The sequence below is a fragment of the Sturnira hondurensis genome, unplaced genomic scaffold (assembly GCF_014824575.4).
Source record: "Sturnira hondurensis isolate 20B ecotype Veracruz unplaced genomic scaffold, ASM1482457v3 Scaffold0018728, whole genome shotgun sequence".
Classification (NCBI taxonomy): Eukaryota; Metazoa; Chordata; class Mammalia; order Chiroptera; family Phyllostomidae; genus Sturnira; species Sturnira hondurensis.
In genome coordinates, this window is record NW_028091359.1 from 14,633,165 (window position 1) to 14,652,251 (window position 19,087).

Sequence of the window (19,087 nt, forward strand, 5' to 3'; positions counted from 1 at the left end):
GGCACACGAAATGAAAACTACCCACGGGAGCCTGCAGGTCAGAGAGGAGACACCCGTGAGCATCCCTCTGCAAACCGCCCCCCCCCCCCCCCCCCNCAACCCTCTGCAACCCCCCCCCCCCCCCCCCCCACAGAGGGCAGAGAAGCTGCCGGCCAGGGAGACGTGTCAAGAGCAGGCGAGAGCTAGGGCACTGCTGGGCTGTCTTTTGTGAATCAGACACTTTGACTTCAAATAAAAAGATTAAGAGAGAAAAATCTAAATATATAAACATACCACTTTTCACATCTTGACAAACTACCTTCTTGCCTCTGTTTCTCACAAATGCAGCAATCAATAAGGAATACTCATTTAAAATAATATTTTAGTTTGAACAAGGAGAAACTTGGAATGGAAGAATTAACTGTCATTGGAGGCTGTGTAACTGAGAAATTTATTTGGTAAATGGGATTCTCTCAGAAAATAATGAAAATGAGGAGCCCTCAAGTCTATAATAAACACAGGGGGAGGGGAGATAGGGAAGTATGTAAGTAAACATGGCCCGCGTTACCTACAAGCCTATGTTAGTGAGTTATGCTGTTAGTAGCTGAGTTATGTTGCTCAAGAAGTGTGATCCTATGAGAAAACATTCCTTGGAATTAAAAAGGGTCCATGCTAAAGGAGAAAATAAACATGTAACTCATAGCAGAAACCACATTAGGTAGGTATGTGCAGAGGAAAACAATTGGCCTTTTCTAAGAACAGATGTCCCCGCAACTTTAAAATACATTTCCTCTTATACATATAAATCATACTTGTCTTCTTTCCTAATGGGTATTACCTTTTGGATAAAAAATACGTTTCAGCCCTGGCTGGTGTAGTTCAGTGGATTGAGCGTGGGCTGCAAACCACACGGTCGCCAGTTCGATTCCCAGTCAGGGCACATGCCTGGGTTGCAGGCCAGGTCCTCAGTGGGAGCCACGTGAGAGGAAACCATACACTGATATTTCTTTCTCTCTCCCTCCCTTATCCTCTCTAGAAATAAATAAATAAATAAATTTTTTTTAAAGAGAGAAAGCACAGGATTTCACCCATATCTGTACAGAAACATTTTACTTTGTAAGACAAAAAAAACTCAAGATCACGGTACACAGTGGTTATTTATTTAAATACTTGAAAAGGTCAATGATGGAAAAAATAGGTTTATCATGAGAGTTTATATTCATTAGATTTACTTGTACCATTTAAAAAAAGTGCTGCTTCTCGGTTCCCCTAGGCGGATACAGAACACTCGGTGACACATGCAGCTACTGGGATGCACTACAGCAGACACGGCCACTCTAGAACGGTTCACGTACCTCGGGAGGAAATGCCACAGTCGTAATGGCGACTGTCTGTTCAAACTAAAAATATCGGTAATATACAAATCTTTTTCTCATTTGATTGAAAGGGCTATAAAATCCAACACAGCGACAAAGGAAACGACATCATCATGTAGTCACGCCTCTGCTAAGGGCCTCTGGCTCACCGGCTCCTCACAGGGAGCCTCTGGCCCAGCCCTGCAGTGGCCCAGCCTGCACGGTGGCTGCAGGGCTGGCCCGCCACCCGCGCCCGAGGGAAGTTGTGCTGGTAAGCTGACACTGACTTGTTTGCTTGTAAAAACGGAGAGAAAATGGCAAAGATCATTCTGTGAAAGTGTGAAATAAATAAGTGACCCACGAGTAGACACAATCTGGGCTGACTTAAACCTACGCGAGTGAGGCAGCTGAGCACAAACGAGACCGCGTAGAAACATCCAGAAATATCATTTCTAGAACTCAGTTTGGGAGACCATATCTTGCCTGAATATGTACATTATTTACAAAATATTCCCTTTTGGCCTCTGGAAGTTAGCCATGTTAGTCTGGCCGTGAAGCTGTTTCTTTCCATATGCTAGCCAATACTGCAGTTATAACTATCATGAATTACAAATAATTAATAAAGTAACTCTGCGTGTATAAATATGTCAACAATTTCTAGCAGAATTTAAAGCATTCAGAATGTACATAAAAGTATTTGTTTTTGGTAGGGGCCGGTATTTTTTTTTAATCACCGCTGTTTCAATAATGCTTTGTACATAGCAAAGCCCAAAACGGCAAAAACGGTAGCACCAAAACTTGCTCGAAGCCAAAACGTGGAGCTCTTGAGGTCGGCTTGTGTCACGTGCCTGTAGTCAGAAAACATAATTAATGTTTAAAACATGGTTAGTATGAAAATACCAGTGTTAACAGTCTACTTTCAGGGAAGTATAAGCACACTTGTCAGCCTAATTGCGTACAGTAATGCTTACCAAAAATATTTACCAATATGGCCACACGTACACTGCTTAGAAAATCATTACCTTATACTGTAGACACTAATAAAAATAAACGTCTTTATAATTAGCTACTACTTGGGAGTAAACAACATCTAAATTTTTATACGTTTTCTTCACATGGGAAATGGAGGACTTTGACAAATCAACGTACTACTTTGTAATACCGCCATGGTCGTTCAAGATGAAAGGCAGGATGGGGCTCTCACGACTTTGAGAGTCAACGTCATGGAACTTAATGTGCATTCGTGAGTCCCCAGGAACTGAAAGCTATCTTGTAAGCAGTTAAGTGACAAGTGACAATACTTTTCTAAGAGCAATGCTTCAAGTCAACTTTGGAAATATTGAGCCCCATAAAAATTTACCAAAATAATACCAAAGGGGTTGGGTAGGACTTAGCAGTTTGCATTAATGTGGTTAATGCTAATTAAGGGAAAACAAACAAACAAACAAACAAACCCTGGTATTAGACAGGCAGTGACAATGGTAACAACTAAAGGACATAATGTAACATGATGGACTGAAAAGTAAATGACGTAAAAAAAAAAGAAAGCCATATTATGCATGACAAGAACAGGGACAGCCTGTATCACAAACTGAGTTTGTGAGCATGCTCAGTTAATAACATAGCTAAGCCCCGCTAAAAGTCTCAAGTATGACAGCTTACCATGAAGAGGACAAAGCTTTAAAGCAAAGGCCGGAACATTTTATTCACAGGTACGGAAGTTTTAGTTAGGTGAACACAACTCAGGTAATGGAGTAAACTTACAGAATTAAGAGCTGAGAGAGGCTGTCTAGTTCAGGTTATTTGACAACTAAGTCTAACAAACAGATCTGAAGCAAAAGTCAGACATCATTAAAAGACCAAGACACTGACATATGCAAAAGAGTTAAGAGCCAAGAATACAGATTGTGCAAAACTACTTCGCCTCAGTGACAGTCAAAGAGCGAGCAAACAGATTAGTTGCCGCAAAGTGCAATCTGTGCAGCCCAGAAACAGGACTACGGAACGGCCCAGAGTGGCCCGTGCTCACCACCCTGGCAAAGCAACACACTCCAACTGCTTATCCCCGCCCCCGCTCCTATTAGAGAAAAACCACTCCTTCCATAAGTATTATTTTACAAGGCAAACTGATAATGCAAATTCATTCCACCTTGTGAATTAGTTATTTCAGCAGGCAACGTATGTCTGTCTGTATGTCTGTATTTATTTATTTATTTTTACTTAGGTTTTAGTTTTTCCACTTGGAAAAACTGCAACAAGGCCAACCCACTGCTTGTGGGCAATGTTACCTGGCTTCAAGAAAAAGCGGCCCGTGAGATGACTCCATGAAGATGGAATCTTCAACAGAGCTGACGGCGTGCACCTGGTGAGTAAGACTGCCTTCGTCGTCTGCTAACAGCACGGCACCCCACTCAGCTACCCGGGCTCTTAACCTTTTGTACACATGCACACAGTTTGCAGTTCACAGCAGAGCTCACAAGAGAAGGGGACTGAAAATAACGTCTCTCAATTAAACAGCCCACACGGAAACTGAGTTGCCACCCTATATGATGCATCTCACGCTTTCTATATTTAAAATAAATGTATTCTATTGCAAACTGCAAAACCTAAAGAAAAATCTATCTATATGTGCTCTTTCAAACACTTGCACACCAGGCAAGGCAACCTAAGGCTGCAATATACATTCTCCATATATCCCTCAAGGCCGGTCTGAGCATTCATTCCCAAATGCTAAGTGAGGGAAGCCGCTGAAAGCAATAGCCTAAGTTGTACCTGCCAGTATGTGGTGACCATAAGTATTTGTTCAAAATGCGGCTGACAATTATTAGTCATGAAGTTTATAGATGCTTCTAATTTGAGAGTACCAAAAACTACAAAATACATCTGTGAAAAACCGAGTCCAACAGCCCAAACTCAGAGACTGTTAGGAACCCAGAACAGGGGTGCAGAGCTCACCAAGTCAACTGAGATGAGCAGAGCGGACGGGGAAGGCAGGTTAAAAGCGCCTCAGAGCTTTTACTTCAAGCTTTGGTTTCTATGTGACTTTCGTACATTTTCACTGATGGAGGATTTTTTAAAAACTTTTTTACATTTATTTTTTTACTTAGGGAAAGAAAGGGATTAGGATTAAAGCTAGCTGTAATCACATTAAAATCAGTCAAAATAATTTCTCATCTATATTCAAGTATGAAATCTGCTGCACACAGCTCCCTTTGTTGTATTTTAAGAAAGTATTACCATTTAGAAAAAATAATGTATTCTGACTGACTTTACTGCTTAGTTTTCTTTTGCATTTCAAGACAGTAATTATATCCCCCAAGGTGTAGTAGAGCCTTCAATAGGCAAAACAGCAGTTCATATTTATATAAGGCACCCAATACAGGGACATGCTCAGAGATACTTAAACACTTAAGGAAACTATTGACTCAGAAAATATATTTTAATGATGCCATCGATGTCAGAGTAGTTGTTTTAGGCACTTTCAGACGTGGAAAACCACTCTTCTCTAGACCGGAAAGCCACTCAGAACTGTGTTATGCCTTTACCAAGTGCGTTTAAAAGCAGCACTAACTAGGTTCTATTTACAGAAGAGAAAGCAGCTGTGATGGGCAGCACTGCTGGGCTGACTGAGACGCTCGAGGAGAAACAGAGCCGTCTCAGGTGTGTTCCATACCTGCTAGGAACTGAGTCACTGCTGTCGTTTTAGGTCTCAAGCAGAAGCAGAGTAACAGTTTATAAATCCCTCTCTCTCTCAGCAATGAACATATCCTTAGGTGAAGATTAAAAAACAAACAAACTGTGCTTGTGAACAGTCACCCCAGGCCTAAAACGGAGTGACCAACATTCCCACGTACTTTTGCACAGAGTGCCTTAAAGAAGGCATAGAAGATGCTTTTTGACTAACTCTGTGACTTACACTGCATACACGAACATGACCCAAAATCTTTATTGGTTCAATGCTTTTAATCAATTAGTAAAGGAAATGTATCAATTGCAATGTTTCGAAACACAAAATAATCATATCCTAAAGTGCTCACAGCATTAAACCTATTCTAGCTATTCCTAAATAGGGCATTTTTAATTTTTAAAAAAGATTTTATTTATTTATTTTTAGAGAGAGGGGAAGGGAGAGGGAGAGAAAAACATCAATGTGTGGTGGCCTCTCATGCACCCCCTACTGGGGACTTGGCCTGCAACCCAGGCATGTGCCCTGACTGGGAAAGGAACCTGTGACCCTTTGGTTCGCAGGCCTGCGTTCAATCCACTGAGCTACACCAGCCAGGTAATTTTTTTTTTTAAATGCTACTCTTTTTTTTTTAAGATTTTTTATTTATTTATCTTTAGAGGGGAAGGAGAGAGGGAGAGAAACATCAATGTATGGTTGCCTTTTGTGCATCCCCTGCTGGGAGTTGGCCGGCAGGGAACTGGACTACAACCCAGGCATGTGCCCTGACTGGGAATCGAACCGCGATCCTCTGGTTCGCAGGCCCGTGCTCAATCCACTGAGCTACACCAGCCAGGGCCAGCCAGGTAATTTTTAATTTTTTTAAAATAATGCATCACAGGACATACATATTTGGGATATAAAAACTATTTTTAAAGATATCTACAAGTCTGCAAAAATTAGAATGCCGGGAAGAGGGAGAATTCAGTGACATCTAGGTATCAACCAACCTTGCTTAGGCTGCAGCCTATTATGCAGAAGAAAAGTACAGTAGAACATACTCAAAAGCAACAAAGTCAAGACTGTAGAAAAAGTAGTTTGACCCATTTTTATCAGTCTTCCCATACAGCTTGTCAGAAATAAATTTGAATTTCCCATTTTTTCATTTTTCTCACCCATTTTATCCTTTCAAACAGAAGTGTACAATACACTAATATGAGTGATCTTCTAATTTTATAATTCTATTCATACATGTACCTCAGGTATGGAGTTTTAGGTTAATACTCTGAAAGAGCCTATATAATGGTAATATATGTACCCTAAGTTACTAGGGCTCACAGATATCATATATAGCTTTTTGCTATTTCAATTACACATCTCAACTTGAAAATTGTACTGAGGTCAACCAAACTGTAGTTTTATATTTTTAATAACTTCCTTAAAAAAATCCTCACCCGAGGATACATTTTTATTGATTTTAGAGAGAGAGGAAGGGGGAGAGGGAGAGAACCAGAGTAAGGGGGAGAGATGGGGTGTAGGGGTAGAGAAAAACACTGACTGGCTGCCTCCTGTACAAGCCCTGGCCAGGGACAGAACCTGCAACCCAGGTATGTGCTCTCACTGGACATCGAGCCCACAGCCTTTAGATGTATGAGACCATGCTCCAACCAGCTGAACCACCTGACCAGGGCAATAACTCACTTTTTTAAAAAAGAACTTTAAATCTCTCTGCTTTTATTCCTGTCAATGCTTCTGCCTGGCAAAGTAATTTGTTGAAATTTCTAATAAAAATGTCTTTACTACTACTAATAATTTTAATAATGACAATTTTCCTAATTGAACTAGTAGGCATGACTATCCTATTAAGATATTTCTCAAAATAGGTTAAGAAATCAAAATATAGTATCCAAAAGAGATGAATTACAACACAAAAATCTTAAGAAAGCTGTTAACTGAGCATGCCTAAATAGTAACATACCTTGGAAAAGGACACAGATGTGCACCAATGTCAAAAAATGCTTCAGCAAGCATTGGAAGAATACAAGTTTAGAGGATCACAGGTACATGGGAAATATGCCATGGGAAACACAGTATCTATATGATAACTACTGATACTTAAAGATTGGAGTAAGCGAACTCCACCTTGTGTGCCCTTTAATATATTAACCAAATGGCAAAAATATTTTACATTAGAAGCAGCAGCAGCTTACTTAATGAGAACCTATGACATACTCTCTTGTATAATTTTAAACTTGTAACTATATATCCAAACTCAAAGAAGGAATACAGAAGTTCCACATGAAATAACACAGGACAGACTTCCTTGTATACAGTATTTTACGATAACATAATATCCCAAGAATTCTTAAATTCCAAACAGAATCTCGGTAACATTAAGATCTGTAGGAACCTACCCTTTTCATAAAGCAATCCTATGAAGAGATAGTTTATTATGGTATGACAACAGTAAAATCTTTTCTTCAAAAAAAAAAAAAGGGTGGGGGTTCTTATATTAAGTAACATGATTTTAAATTGTGTAAAAGAACTTAGGTGATTATTAAAGCAATATGGGCAAATTAAGTCAGTAACAAATGGCTTCAATGTCACACACATCCAGCTTACAAACACATTAAAACCAGGGTGAGAATGCAATGGCGTGCCGACTGCCCATCACACCACTGGGGCTCTGCAAGCAGTCAGTGTGAACTGACTGGTCCCTTGGTTTCTAAAATAAAACACAGTTACCAAACGTAAGGAGTAACGTGAACAAATAATCTATATGGCTAATGCAAATAAAATTGCATAGAAGAAATCCTAAAGCCAAAATAAACATCAAAGAAAATCACACCAAAATAATGAACTGTAAAATAAACAATTCTGATTGATCTATAGGTTAGGATGAGTGGATTATACACAGAAAACTAGCTGATAAAGGGCTTGAAAGGAGTTAAAAAAATGACTAAAGGGCAGAGACAAACAAATGAAAATGAACACCTAGAAGAAGGGAAGGAAGGGACAAACTAAAGCTCACACACAGCACACTGTAGTACAGTAACATGCTCATGAAAAATAGAGTTTTCTGAAGTCAGAATAACAAATACTTAATAAACCGAAATCCTGGGTAGTTCAAACCAACAATCAAGCTCACTCTTCCACATCAAAAAGATAATTTGAGAATATACTGAGAATAAAAATATAATTGAAAGCTTACCCAGTAACATGATTCACCCTATGTGAGATGAAAGCACTGCCTAACGTTAAAACCATCTGACCATGTTATTCATCCTCCAAATGCATTTAAATTCAAATAATTCCAGTTATTCATAAGTTATTTGAAAGAAAAACATAAACTATCCAGATCTGGAGGGGAGGCCGTAATTACCAAAGTTACATGCCAGATACATCATTTAATACTTCTCTCATATTTTCTCCTTTTTTTTTTGTTACCAGACAGGGGTCTGGCCCTAAGTGGGTCTGCCTAAGGCCAGCTGTAGTGTGTGGGTTCTTGACTTGCTGTAGGAAAGATGTCACAGCACAGATGTCCAGGTGAGGAAGCATCTATTACAGCTGGGACAGTGAGACAAGGAAGGGATCGGCATAGAAGAAGCAACACGAGCGCCTGGGCTGGGCTGCCTGAGCTCACTGGGGAGTCAGAGGAAGGGGGGCCTTGGGAGCGGGTTCAGGGGGTTAGTCTGAGACAAGCTGCAGCTGCCCACTGCTTTAGAGGTTTGGAGATACCTGCTTGTGGGGAAAGAAGTGGGAGAAGAGAAAGGGAATGGCGCTGACTGCCCCCGAGGGGGAGAGTGCACCTTCTCTCATATTTTGAAATCAACATACTTTCAATTAAATTGGAAAAAAAATATTAACTACTTTCTACTTAAAATCTGTACTGCCAGTAAACAAACAAACAAACAAACAAAAAGACAATCTTTTCTGGTCAAAGACACATAGCACATAGCTACGGAAAAAATGGATGATTTCAGAAATGAATCTATTAAAACTGCCTAAGTATAAATTAATAGGCTTAAATCCTCTCGCCATCAGGTTATAAATACTTCCTTTTTTAGCCTGGGACCAAGATCACTAAAAAGATAATTAAAGTTTAAAGAAAAAAAATTTAACAACGTAGCATCTAGAAAGGCACTCCATTAACTTCCTCACCCTCAAATTGTGTCCCAGCTCAATGCAGATCCTCCCCAAAGCAGGCACTTAGGCATTTACATCAGTCAATCAAGGCAGCGCGTGATACAGGGCAAACGCGGCCTCGGACACGCACTATCTCTGGAGGGAGCTCCTGGTCGGCACGTTCACGTGTGCGCTGAGACAGTGTGCTAACTCAGACCAGCATGTATGTGTCGATATCTATCAATTTCTTTGCAGACATTTGATGAAACTTTCAGCTTTAATAAAAGTTTGAAAACTGCTCTTGACAGTCCTAAGTCAAGTATCAGGCATGGCAGATTTCTCAAAACCAAAGACTTAAGACTGTGTGGAGAGAGAATTCTCCTGACCGAATCACAGTGAAAAGTTCTTAAGTGGACTGTACTCAGCCCTTTCTGTTTCTGTAGCATTAAGGTATATTTAGCACAGTAAATCAATGGTGACCAACCACCAAAGGCTGCCAAAACCCGAGAAATACTAGGACAAGGTATTTTCATTCTCACCTTGTCACCCTGTAACTTTTTCAAATTTTCATGAGCAAGAAGTAAGATGGAAAAGGAGGGGTGGGTGGGAGAGGTCCTCACCCCTTGGGTACACTTTTGTGTCTATCTGCCTCCATTTTTACAACTCTAAGCTTTATCTTAAGACTGAGGTTGCGAACTGGTAGCCTTTAAACATTTATTCTAATTAGTACTTTTAAAATTTAATTGCTATTATTTAAATATCAGGAAATTTCACATACAAATCCCATTTTTAGTCTCATAGAATCAGAAGATCTGGCAACAGCATGGGACCAAGATCACTGAAAATATAGTTAAAGTTTAAAGAAAAAACCTAGATGGCCAGAGCTGAGTTGTGGGCCCCCTTTTAGACAGGGCCATCACGGTCCCCACCCCTCTTATTTCGTGAACTTGGACACCTTCACTGATTCGCATTACCCATCCAGATCCTTGTGGGCATTAATTTGGGCCTCCACCCTCCATCAATCTTACCTACATCCTTTTGTAAACTAGAGGAAACTGTGGTATACAACTTTAAATTTCTATTGTGCTTTTATAATAAATTACTGAAAGGCTACAGGGATGGCGGGGAGTTCTTTGAAAGGGACACTGGTTTCCTTCCTCATCCTTCTCATTCCTTCCACACCTGACTACCGGATGTCAGCAATGTACCTCAACATGACCGTTAAATTTCTTCTAGTTTATAAACAGATACCACACAATGTACTGATTTCTCTTTGAGGATCACGGTACAGAGTAATGTACTACGAGCAAGCTCATCCAGTAATGCACACCCAACCTATTTCCCTTGGAAGCTGATTAAACCAATCTAAGAATAAAATTGTCATTAAGATGCTGACAATAAATCAACCTGCAATTCTGGACAATCAAGAGTCCTAGAATAAATAAAATAGACGGTTTGTGATCAGCAATTACTAGGTGCCAAGGTGGGCTCGCCAAGAATAAGACTCCAAAAAGTCACTTCCTATTTAGATAAAATTACTTTGCTGGTAGATAGAAGGAATGTGGTAGAAATTATATATGCTTTAAAAAAAAGGTCCTCCATAGAATCTTTCAGAAAATATGGACTGGATAATAAAATATCTTTAGTGACAGAATAATCTCTCCCCAAGAACTGTGAGCCTCTATCGCTGGGAAGAGCTCTCTAGTGGAGTGTTACAGGGCTTGCCCACTTTAGGGCTCTCTCTCTCTGTCCAGTCTCTGGGAACTCAACAGTATTTTTTAATCAACTACTGGAAACATAACAACGACATATCTACCAAATGCGCAAGTAACACAATGCTGAGAGAGATATATAATGGGACAAATGATAAAAATAACGTTTGAAATGACTGAGTTAGAACAAATGGACCAAAAAGAATATGACTTTTAATAGAGATCCATAAGTATCTGCAGTTAGATTCAAAGAATCAACTAAAAATGCCAAGTATACACTTAGAGAGGAGGGGACACTGTCTTAATAACACTCCAATTGAAAAATATCTGGTTTCAATTAACCTAAGATTAATGTGCATCAACAGTGAGCTGGGACTGCTGAAAAGTTAAGTCATGCAGCAGATGGGTGCTGTCCTCACTGGGACACCAGCCAGATCACACCTGGAGCACTGACCTCCATTCCCAGTGGCGCCTTTCAAGAGGCACTCTAAAGTCCTACCGGGTTTTGCCCTGGCGGGTGTGGCTCAGTGGACTGAGCACGGACCAACCTGCAAACTGAAAGGTCACTGGTTTGATTCCTAGTCAGGGCACATGCCTGAGTTTCGGGTCAGGTCCCTGGCTGGGGGGATTGTGAAAAGTGGTGTTTCTCTCAAACATCAATGTTTCTCTCCTTTCTCCCTCCCTTCCCTTCTCTCTAAAAATAAATAAATAAAATATTACCCCACCCCCACCCCACAAAACCTAAGGGGCTTTGAGATGAGGACAATCAGGAGTGATGGAGTCACTAAAATACCTGACTTAAGAAAAGGCTGAAAGAAATGGGGATGTTCTACCTGGAGAAGAGAAAATTAGGGGAGGCATGATGGCCGTCTTCAAATGTCTGAAGGACTGCTATGTTGAAGAGGGAGTAGAATAGTCGTATGTTGGTCTAAAGGGCAGAACTAAAACTAAAGGAAAGAAAGTTATAGGGAAATCATTTTAGTTAAAAAAAAAAAAAAAGCAAAAGCAAAACCCCTCTCCAATGAGGAAAGCCATCAGCAGAAACAGCAGTCTCTCAGGAAGGTGTTCTAACAGGAAGTTAGGCCAGAAGGATTTTAGAACCGCTTCCAAATCAGAGCTCCTGAATGTTGTTTGGTTTGAACTAGCCTGCAGTTTTCACAGTCGTGGTGGGAAAATCTGTATTACTGCTTTATTAGATGCCTTTCAAAGGACAGAGGCAGAACTTTACCACCAAATGAGGGTGGTAATCCCTCCAAAGCAGTCACCTGAGACGGCTGCATTCTCATTCCAGAGCTGCAGGTGCTCAAAACCTCACCAAAACTCTTAGAAAGCTTTCGTAGTCAGCTTCTGGCTCACATAAGAGATAGTCTCCTTGTGTCATAGCCACACCTACCATATTAATCAAGCCCAGATGACAATGACATTGGAATGATTTCAAAATCCTAATTCATCCTTAGATGAATAAAAAAATTGACATTAGCTATAAAATTAATATTATACAGGCGCTTGATTGCCCCCCAAATGTAAAATCAATTTGCACTAAGGTAGCATTACCAAAATAAGAATATAACCTCCCAAGTTCATTGCTTTGAGGGAATGTATATATCCTATTTTTTTCTTTTACCAAAGCATGTTACTTTCTAGGTATATGTCATATATTGGACTCTATTATAAAGACCTCAAAAACTAGTACTACGGATCTTTTTTCTTTTCCATATTCCTTTGAATCCTTCAAGTTGGTTATTACCCTCATTTCCAGAAACCATGCTCTTTCAAGTAAATATTCCAGGTCCTTACGATAGATAATTTTTCAAACCCAAGATATTGTTCACGTTAGTATGGTTTTAATAAGTGGTATTATTCAAGTGTAAGCTAAACACAGTATAACATTTGGGATCAATGTGTCTTTACTACGAATGTCCTAATCTATTTCTACAACTCTCAGCCAAAAGATTTTAATCTTAAACATATTATCCTCTATTATGAAAGATACTTAACTCCCTTAATGAAAAAAGAACACCTAAACTCTTACGGTCCCCTAAATATATCTATTAATTCAAAGACATTATTAAGAATGATTCCAACTCTGAACACTGTCACCACAGTGAGAATTCTAACGGAAGGTAGCTGGGCATCAGTCAGCAACTTGTTTTTGTAGTAAGTATCTACACAATAAATCGTTATCTACTGTTTTCTTTTGTATTTTAACAGAATGCCTGGTACCCAGTAAATAAAGTTAAGAACCTGTTAAGAACTGCAGTGAAGATTTTGTTCTTTACAGATTGCAGCAAGTCTGAGTTGAGGAAGTTCTGACAGATGCAAAATGTACACCTGTTGCAGGTGCACATACAGCGTAACCGGGCATGGCTGCGAAAACACACAGAAGGACAGGAGTTGAGTTCTTACTTACAAATACGGCACAAATCAGGGTGTGCCAACTTAAAAAAAAGGCTTAGGCATAAGCAACACTAAGGAAAAGGATAGTGTGGGGCATGCTAAAGTTGTGCAGAATTCCACATACATCAAAAATACGCTCAACAGCCATAGCTCCCTCCTCCCTCCCTATAGGAAATCTAAAGACAGGGGGGGCTAGAATTATTATTCCAAGAGTTATAGTGGAATAAATATGCACAGCAATAGATGGCACCCTCATCTAAATTAATAAAAACAAAAACTAAGGAAGCCATACCACCCACCAAATGGACAAGTTAGCTAACATTTAAACAACCACCCCCTCCTCCACCTCCCTCAGTACACACACATGCCTGGAAACCAGGAAGGAGAGTGGCAAATACACAAAAAAGCCAAAAGAGGGGTGTATTCAACCCTGATGAGATATGCACAACACTGTTTTAAATTATCAAGCACCCTGGTTCCCAAAGGAAATCAAAGGGCTTCATCTTGAACAAAATATAGGGTTAATTTCATCTGCTACTAAAACACAGTAGCTAAGTATGATGGCATGAAACTCTGGGTGAGAATGTAAAAATCAACAATGGATCCAATTGGCATTAGGTGTGAAATTTAGGGAAGCTTTCTGACTCCTTTCTGGTTGAGTGGAGTTGCACTCGTTGGTACAGGCACAGGGGAAACCCACTTCATCTCCGCCCTAACAACCGAAGCAGGGGGGTCTCCAACTGCCCAGTGGTCAGAGCCACTCAGACGGACAAAGCCACCACACCACCCCTGAAGAGGCACTGGTGCAGAAGCCCCTCAGAAGAGCGCCACCTGATGAATCAATGCCATCACTTCCTGTAACACCTGAACATTTTTTAGAGGCTTCTCAGTCAAAGGACTGGCCCATTCTGACTGCTTAGCTTGTAAGATCTGGTGAGACCACAGTGCAAGGTGGCATGGTTGTGGAGGTTAACAGCATCCCAATAATGCCTAGTTCCCAACATAAAAAAAAACAAGAATTAATTTATTTAAAAAACTCTTATAGGCTCAAGACATTCCTTTTTAAAACTTGACTTGTGATGATGAACATAGAACTGCTACTAAGTCACTGCCAGCTGTCATACTGGAATCCATCTGTTATTTTATAAATTGAATCTGACTCTTCAACATACACAGGCTCCACCCACCAAAAGGAGGGATGCAAAGTATGCTTAGCAACAGGGAGATGCTTCATGAGAAGGAGTTTGGGGTTAACCATATGGACAAGTATCCAAGTATGTACATTTATCATATGTACACACACATACACACACACAAATTGCAGTAAAATGTTTTAAAGATGCAGATCTAAAAACACAGTTGCAGTTGTTTACAAGATTAAAATAGTGCATTTATACAGTAAAAAAAGACACCATAATACACAGTTAGGCAGTAAGCCTGACCAAGCAGTGCGTTTCTGGCTACTTACTAAATGTTAACTATGGTAAAGAGGAGATTTGCTCATCTATGAGAAAATGTCAACAAAATCCCACCGAAGCACAAGGAAAAGGTAACTTACAAAGCAGTTTTTAGAAAGACCCAGACTTTTTTCAAACTCTCTAGCCTACCAGTGCTGCCTGGGTCCCAGGGGAGTCTGCCTCTGCAATGATCCTCTCTGCGGACAACACACACGAGGGTTTCAAAGCAAAGGCAAAACGCGTAATAAATAAGGCTGCGCTCTTCTTATGGTAGTAGAAATGGCTTGTCTTTCAACAGCAAATGAATTTCAAGGGCTTACTGCATTTTTAAAAGTATTAATTAGTCAATGAAACAGCAGTCAAGTTAACTTTGACTTGAAAAATCTGTAACAAATTAACAACTTTCCGAAAAGCCTCAGTTTATAGCAATGTAGGATTACTCTATTTCATACTGTAGTTTCCATAAGAAAAGTAATTTAGAGAATAAGATAATCATAAATAGGATGAACTATAAAGTCCTGAGAAACGCACTGCCTGAAAAACTATTTGTTACAAAACAGAATTTACACACGGCACTTGAGGGGGCGGCCACTGGCAGCCATGCAGTCCTAAGGCAGTCAGCCAGCCAGCCAGCCATGAAGGTGACCACAGGTAAGTGCTTGTGCATATGCATGTACAGATATACAATAAATGTACACAACACTTGTGGCACAACACAATGTGAAACATTCATCTAGAGAAATTCCAATTCCAACTACCTTTCATAGCACTTAAAAAAGACATTATGTCCTGAACTCAAAGATACCCATAATTTAAATTCGTAACAGATTTTAGAATCCTTCACACACTTAAGGTCAATTAATCAACATAAAAATGAACTTTTTTCACATGGAAATGCCTTATAAGCATAAAGCAACATGTGCCAACCCAGTTTTACTGCAGCAAGACTACTGCTTTTTTTAATGCTGGGTGAGGGGCTGAGTTTTATTGCACTATCCTATCGACATAGTCACAGCCTGCTCATAAATACACAAACACTGTTAGAAGTACTGTTTATATACCATTATGGCACCCAAACCAAACTTGCATGTACTCAAATTTGTACCTTCTCATTACAAAGTCTCTTTCTGTTGCTGAACAACTTCTATGTGACAAAGGAAGATCCCACCCTCATGGCTAATGATGGCATGCATGTTATGTCCCATGCAACATGAAAATGACGATGCAGCAAGTACTTACGGGTACATGGCCATTGTTGTCAATTTAACAAAGATATCTTTACTGGGTGCATCAGCGGTATTGCAAGTGAAGGCTTGTGGTGGAGGCATTTTGTGTTTCCTGCAGAAATCAGTAGGTGAAATGCTATATTCTTGTTTAACTTCATGCAGGTCTGACTTTGCAGCTATGATTAAGCAAGGTATTCTGCTGTCCATAAAGTGTTGCTATGGAATAAAAAAAGAAATCAGAATCTGATGACAAGTTCAAAATTCACTCAGTTTAATTAAATGTGTACTAAGAGTTTTCTCTAAATAGGCAAAGCGTCAACAGTTTCAAAGAGCAAGTGAACTAAGAGGCGGAGACTGGCAGTGGCCCAGGCCAGTCTCATATGACCGGGGCCACTTTTCTAATGCCAGTAGCAATACAAACCTGTAATGCTCTTCAAATTCAATAAAATTTGAAATTTTTTTCTTAAAAAGATACAATATTTTGAGATAAAAAGAAATCCACCTTAAAAAAATTCACATCAATTCCTCTACCCTAAGACAGACTACTTTATTTTTTATCCCAAAGATTTTATTTATTTCTTTCTAGAGAGAAGGGTAGGGAGGGAGAAAGGGAGAGAAACATTAATGTGTGGTTGCCTTTTGTGTGCCCCCTACTGGGGACCTGGCCCACAACCCAGACATGTGCCCTGACTGGGAATTGAACCAGAGACCCTTAGGTTCACAGGCCAGCACTCAATCCACTGAGCCACACCAGCCCGGGCAAAGCACACTATTTTCATATTACCTGTAGTAGTTAAGCACAAGCATTTATATACTGTTTATGTAATTGCAGTCATGCCGGATAGAAACATTTAAAAATGTATAATACTGAATCTACCATGTTTTCAGAATTCAAAACCATTATTTTTAATGACTGCTTAATAGTCCACTGGATTATTTTATTGTTTTTTAAATTGACTGACTGATTTTAGAAGGAAAGAAGGAGGAAGGAGGAGGAAGACGGAGGAAGAAGGAGAGGGGAGAGGAAGAGAGGGAGGAAGAGAAAAACAACAATTTGTTCACTTGTTTATGCATACATTGGTTGCTTTTGGTATGTGCCCTGACTGGAGACCGAGCCCATAACCTTGGTGTATCAGGATGACACTATAACCAAGTGAACTACCTGGCCAGGGTGGATTATTTTATCTTACTTTGGTAAAGCATCCTTCTATTCTTAGACATTTGAATTACTTCCAGTTTTTTGCCACTAAAAACAATGCTAGAATAAATTCCTTTGAACACAGTTTTTTACTTTAGTTGGTCCAAAGGTCGTGAGTTATTGTTAAGCGCAACATATAGTTTTTTACTCTGATTAATTCTTATTGATTATCTCAAAGTGACTAATAACTTTTCAAGCCTCTGGTTTTTCCCCTGGCTCCATAATTATGCTTGATGTAAATGGCAATATATAATCCATGTGCACTGCTAACAGCCAAGAAGAGCTTCCATTAATACAAAGCTTCATAACCAGGAAAGCATACTGGAGTCACGTGTGAAGAAAATGTCTTTAAAAACACAATGTCTAGCACCTTACCACCTCAGAATAAAACTAGAATGTTTCGAAACAGGACATAGATGTATGTGTCTTTTAAAAGTTCCATGGATGATTTCCTTGGTTAGAAAACACCACATTACAATTCCATTAAACTCCATATAAAGTTAAAGTTAGTTACAGACCCAAAGAGGAACAAACCTTAAAAATCCTGGCACAGTATTCAAAGGATTTGGGGTTACTGACATCATATACCAAGCATACAACATCACAGATGATCTCAGCCTCCGTGAGAAATTCCGATTCTGAAATATCATGCATCTTGGGGAAAAAAAAGATAATGAGAAACAGTATCATAATATCAATGTATAATTAAAGTCGTGATGTTTAATTACTTAACTTGTTCCTAATTTTAAAAATACTAGTTATGCATAAATTTTCAGGCCATTTTTAGAAGTGGGAAGTGCAGATAAACAAGTAGCTTCTGAATTTGTGAATCAGAAAGGTGATTAAGATCTACAGAAGCTGCCCTTTCCTGAGTGACTGACGTGCTCTGGGCAGGCCTTTCACCTGCATTCTCTACATTCTATAGATAGACAGGCTAACAAGATTAAGCCAACTGCCTAAGATAGCACATCTAACAAATCACTAGACTAAAAACTGAACATAGTTACGATTCCAAGCCTATTTTCTTTCTACATCACCTTTTCTTCCCACCAATCAAAGACACAAAGCAAAGAGCTCTTTGCACTGTGGTCTTCCTGTTCTACTTAACTGCCTATACTTTTTCAATGTTAACTATAAGACTTTATAAGAAATACCTCATCTATGATATGATAATGATCCAACCTGAGTTACATAAGGTAGTGCCTCTTTGTAGAGGAGAAGAAGGGGAAATGCAGTGTCAGAAGTGACTCAATATATTCCAAATAAAACAATATGGCATGCGTATTCAGACATGAAAGACACCAATTTACAAAGAACAATGTAAGAATAACAACAGGAAAGCTAACAGTCAGCAGTATCTACTGAGTACACACTGGGTAGAACTAGTAGGGAAAGAATAGGGATAAACTAGGTTTAGTAAGAAACTGACAAAACTTGTATCATAAAGAGTAAAATATGTATAAAATTCAACTGATCATTTGTCTGGCAGAATAAGTTATTTCCTAAAAGAAAAAGAGAGGGAATGAGCTTTCTCTAGTACCTATCACTTGTTAGGAGCTTCTCAGATTAGCTAACTTAGTCAGAAACTCGGGCTCAGAGGAAGTAAGCCACTTGCTTGAGGTGCCAGCGCTAGTCGGTGGTGCACTAGGGTTCACTGCAGTGTGACTGGCCAACACCTGCTCTCCTTCCACCAGGTCTCGGAGCCCCCTCTCAGTTATGCCCTTCTTGGCTTTTTTAGGCTCACACATTTGTTAACTATGTTCCTTCCCTGCTAAATAGATAAAATTCGATTCAGGCCATACATACAGCACCAAGCACTTGCTCTAAGTTTTTCATATTAATTTCTAATTAAGAGGAGAGGATAATTTTTAAAAACAAAACTGCAGGAAGAAGTAGAAAGTTCTTTTTTTACTTCCGTATTGTAGTGTAACATACAATTAAGCACACAAATAGATGCATTTTACTTACAGCTAT

At 39.5% G+C, this 19,087-nt stretch overlaps 1 protein-coding gene across 4 annotated transcripts in view; it reads right to left on the reverse strand.

The window, feature by feature from the left end:
- Positions 1-1,117: 1,117 nt before the first annotated feature.
- RHOT1 (ras homolog family member T1) overlaps positions 1,118-19,087 on the reverse strand; it is a 56,640-nt gene continuing 38,670 nt past the window's right edge. Inside the window, exons 17-21 of one of the 4 annotated variants that reach the window (XM_037070444.1) lie at positions 17,648-17,767; positions 15,929-16,131; positions 14,791-14,886; positions 13,080-13,202; positions 1,118-2,182 (exon numbers count right to left, since the gene is read on the reverse strand). In XM_037070444.1, the coding sequence (XP_036926339.1) occupies positions 2,065-2,182; positions 13,080-13,202; positions 14,791-14,886; positions 15,929-16,131; positions 17,648-17,767 (660 nt within the window). In that variant the 3' untranslated portion in view covers positions 1,118-2,064. The remainder of the gene's footprint in view (positions 2,183-13,079; positions 13,203-14,790; positions 14,887-15,928; positions 16,132-17,647; positions 17,768-19,087) is intronic. The other 3 variants (XM_037070446.1, XM_037070445.1, XM_037070447.1) reach the window with 3 other exon arrangements.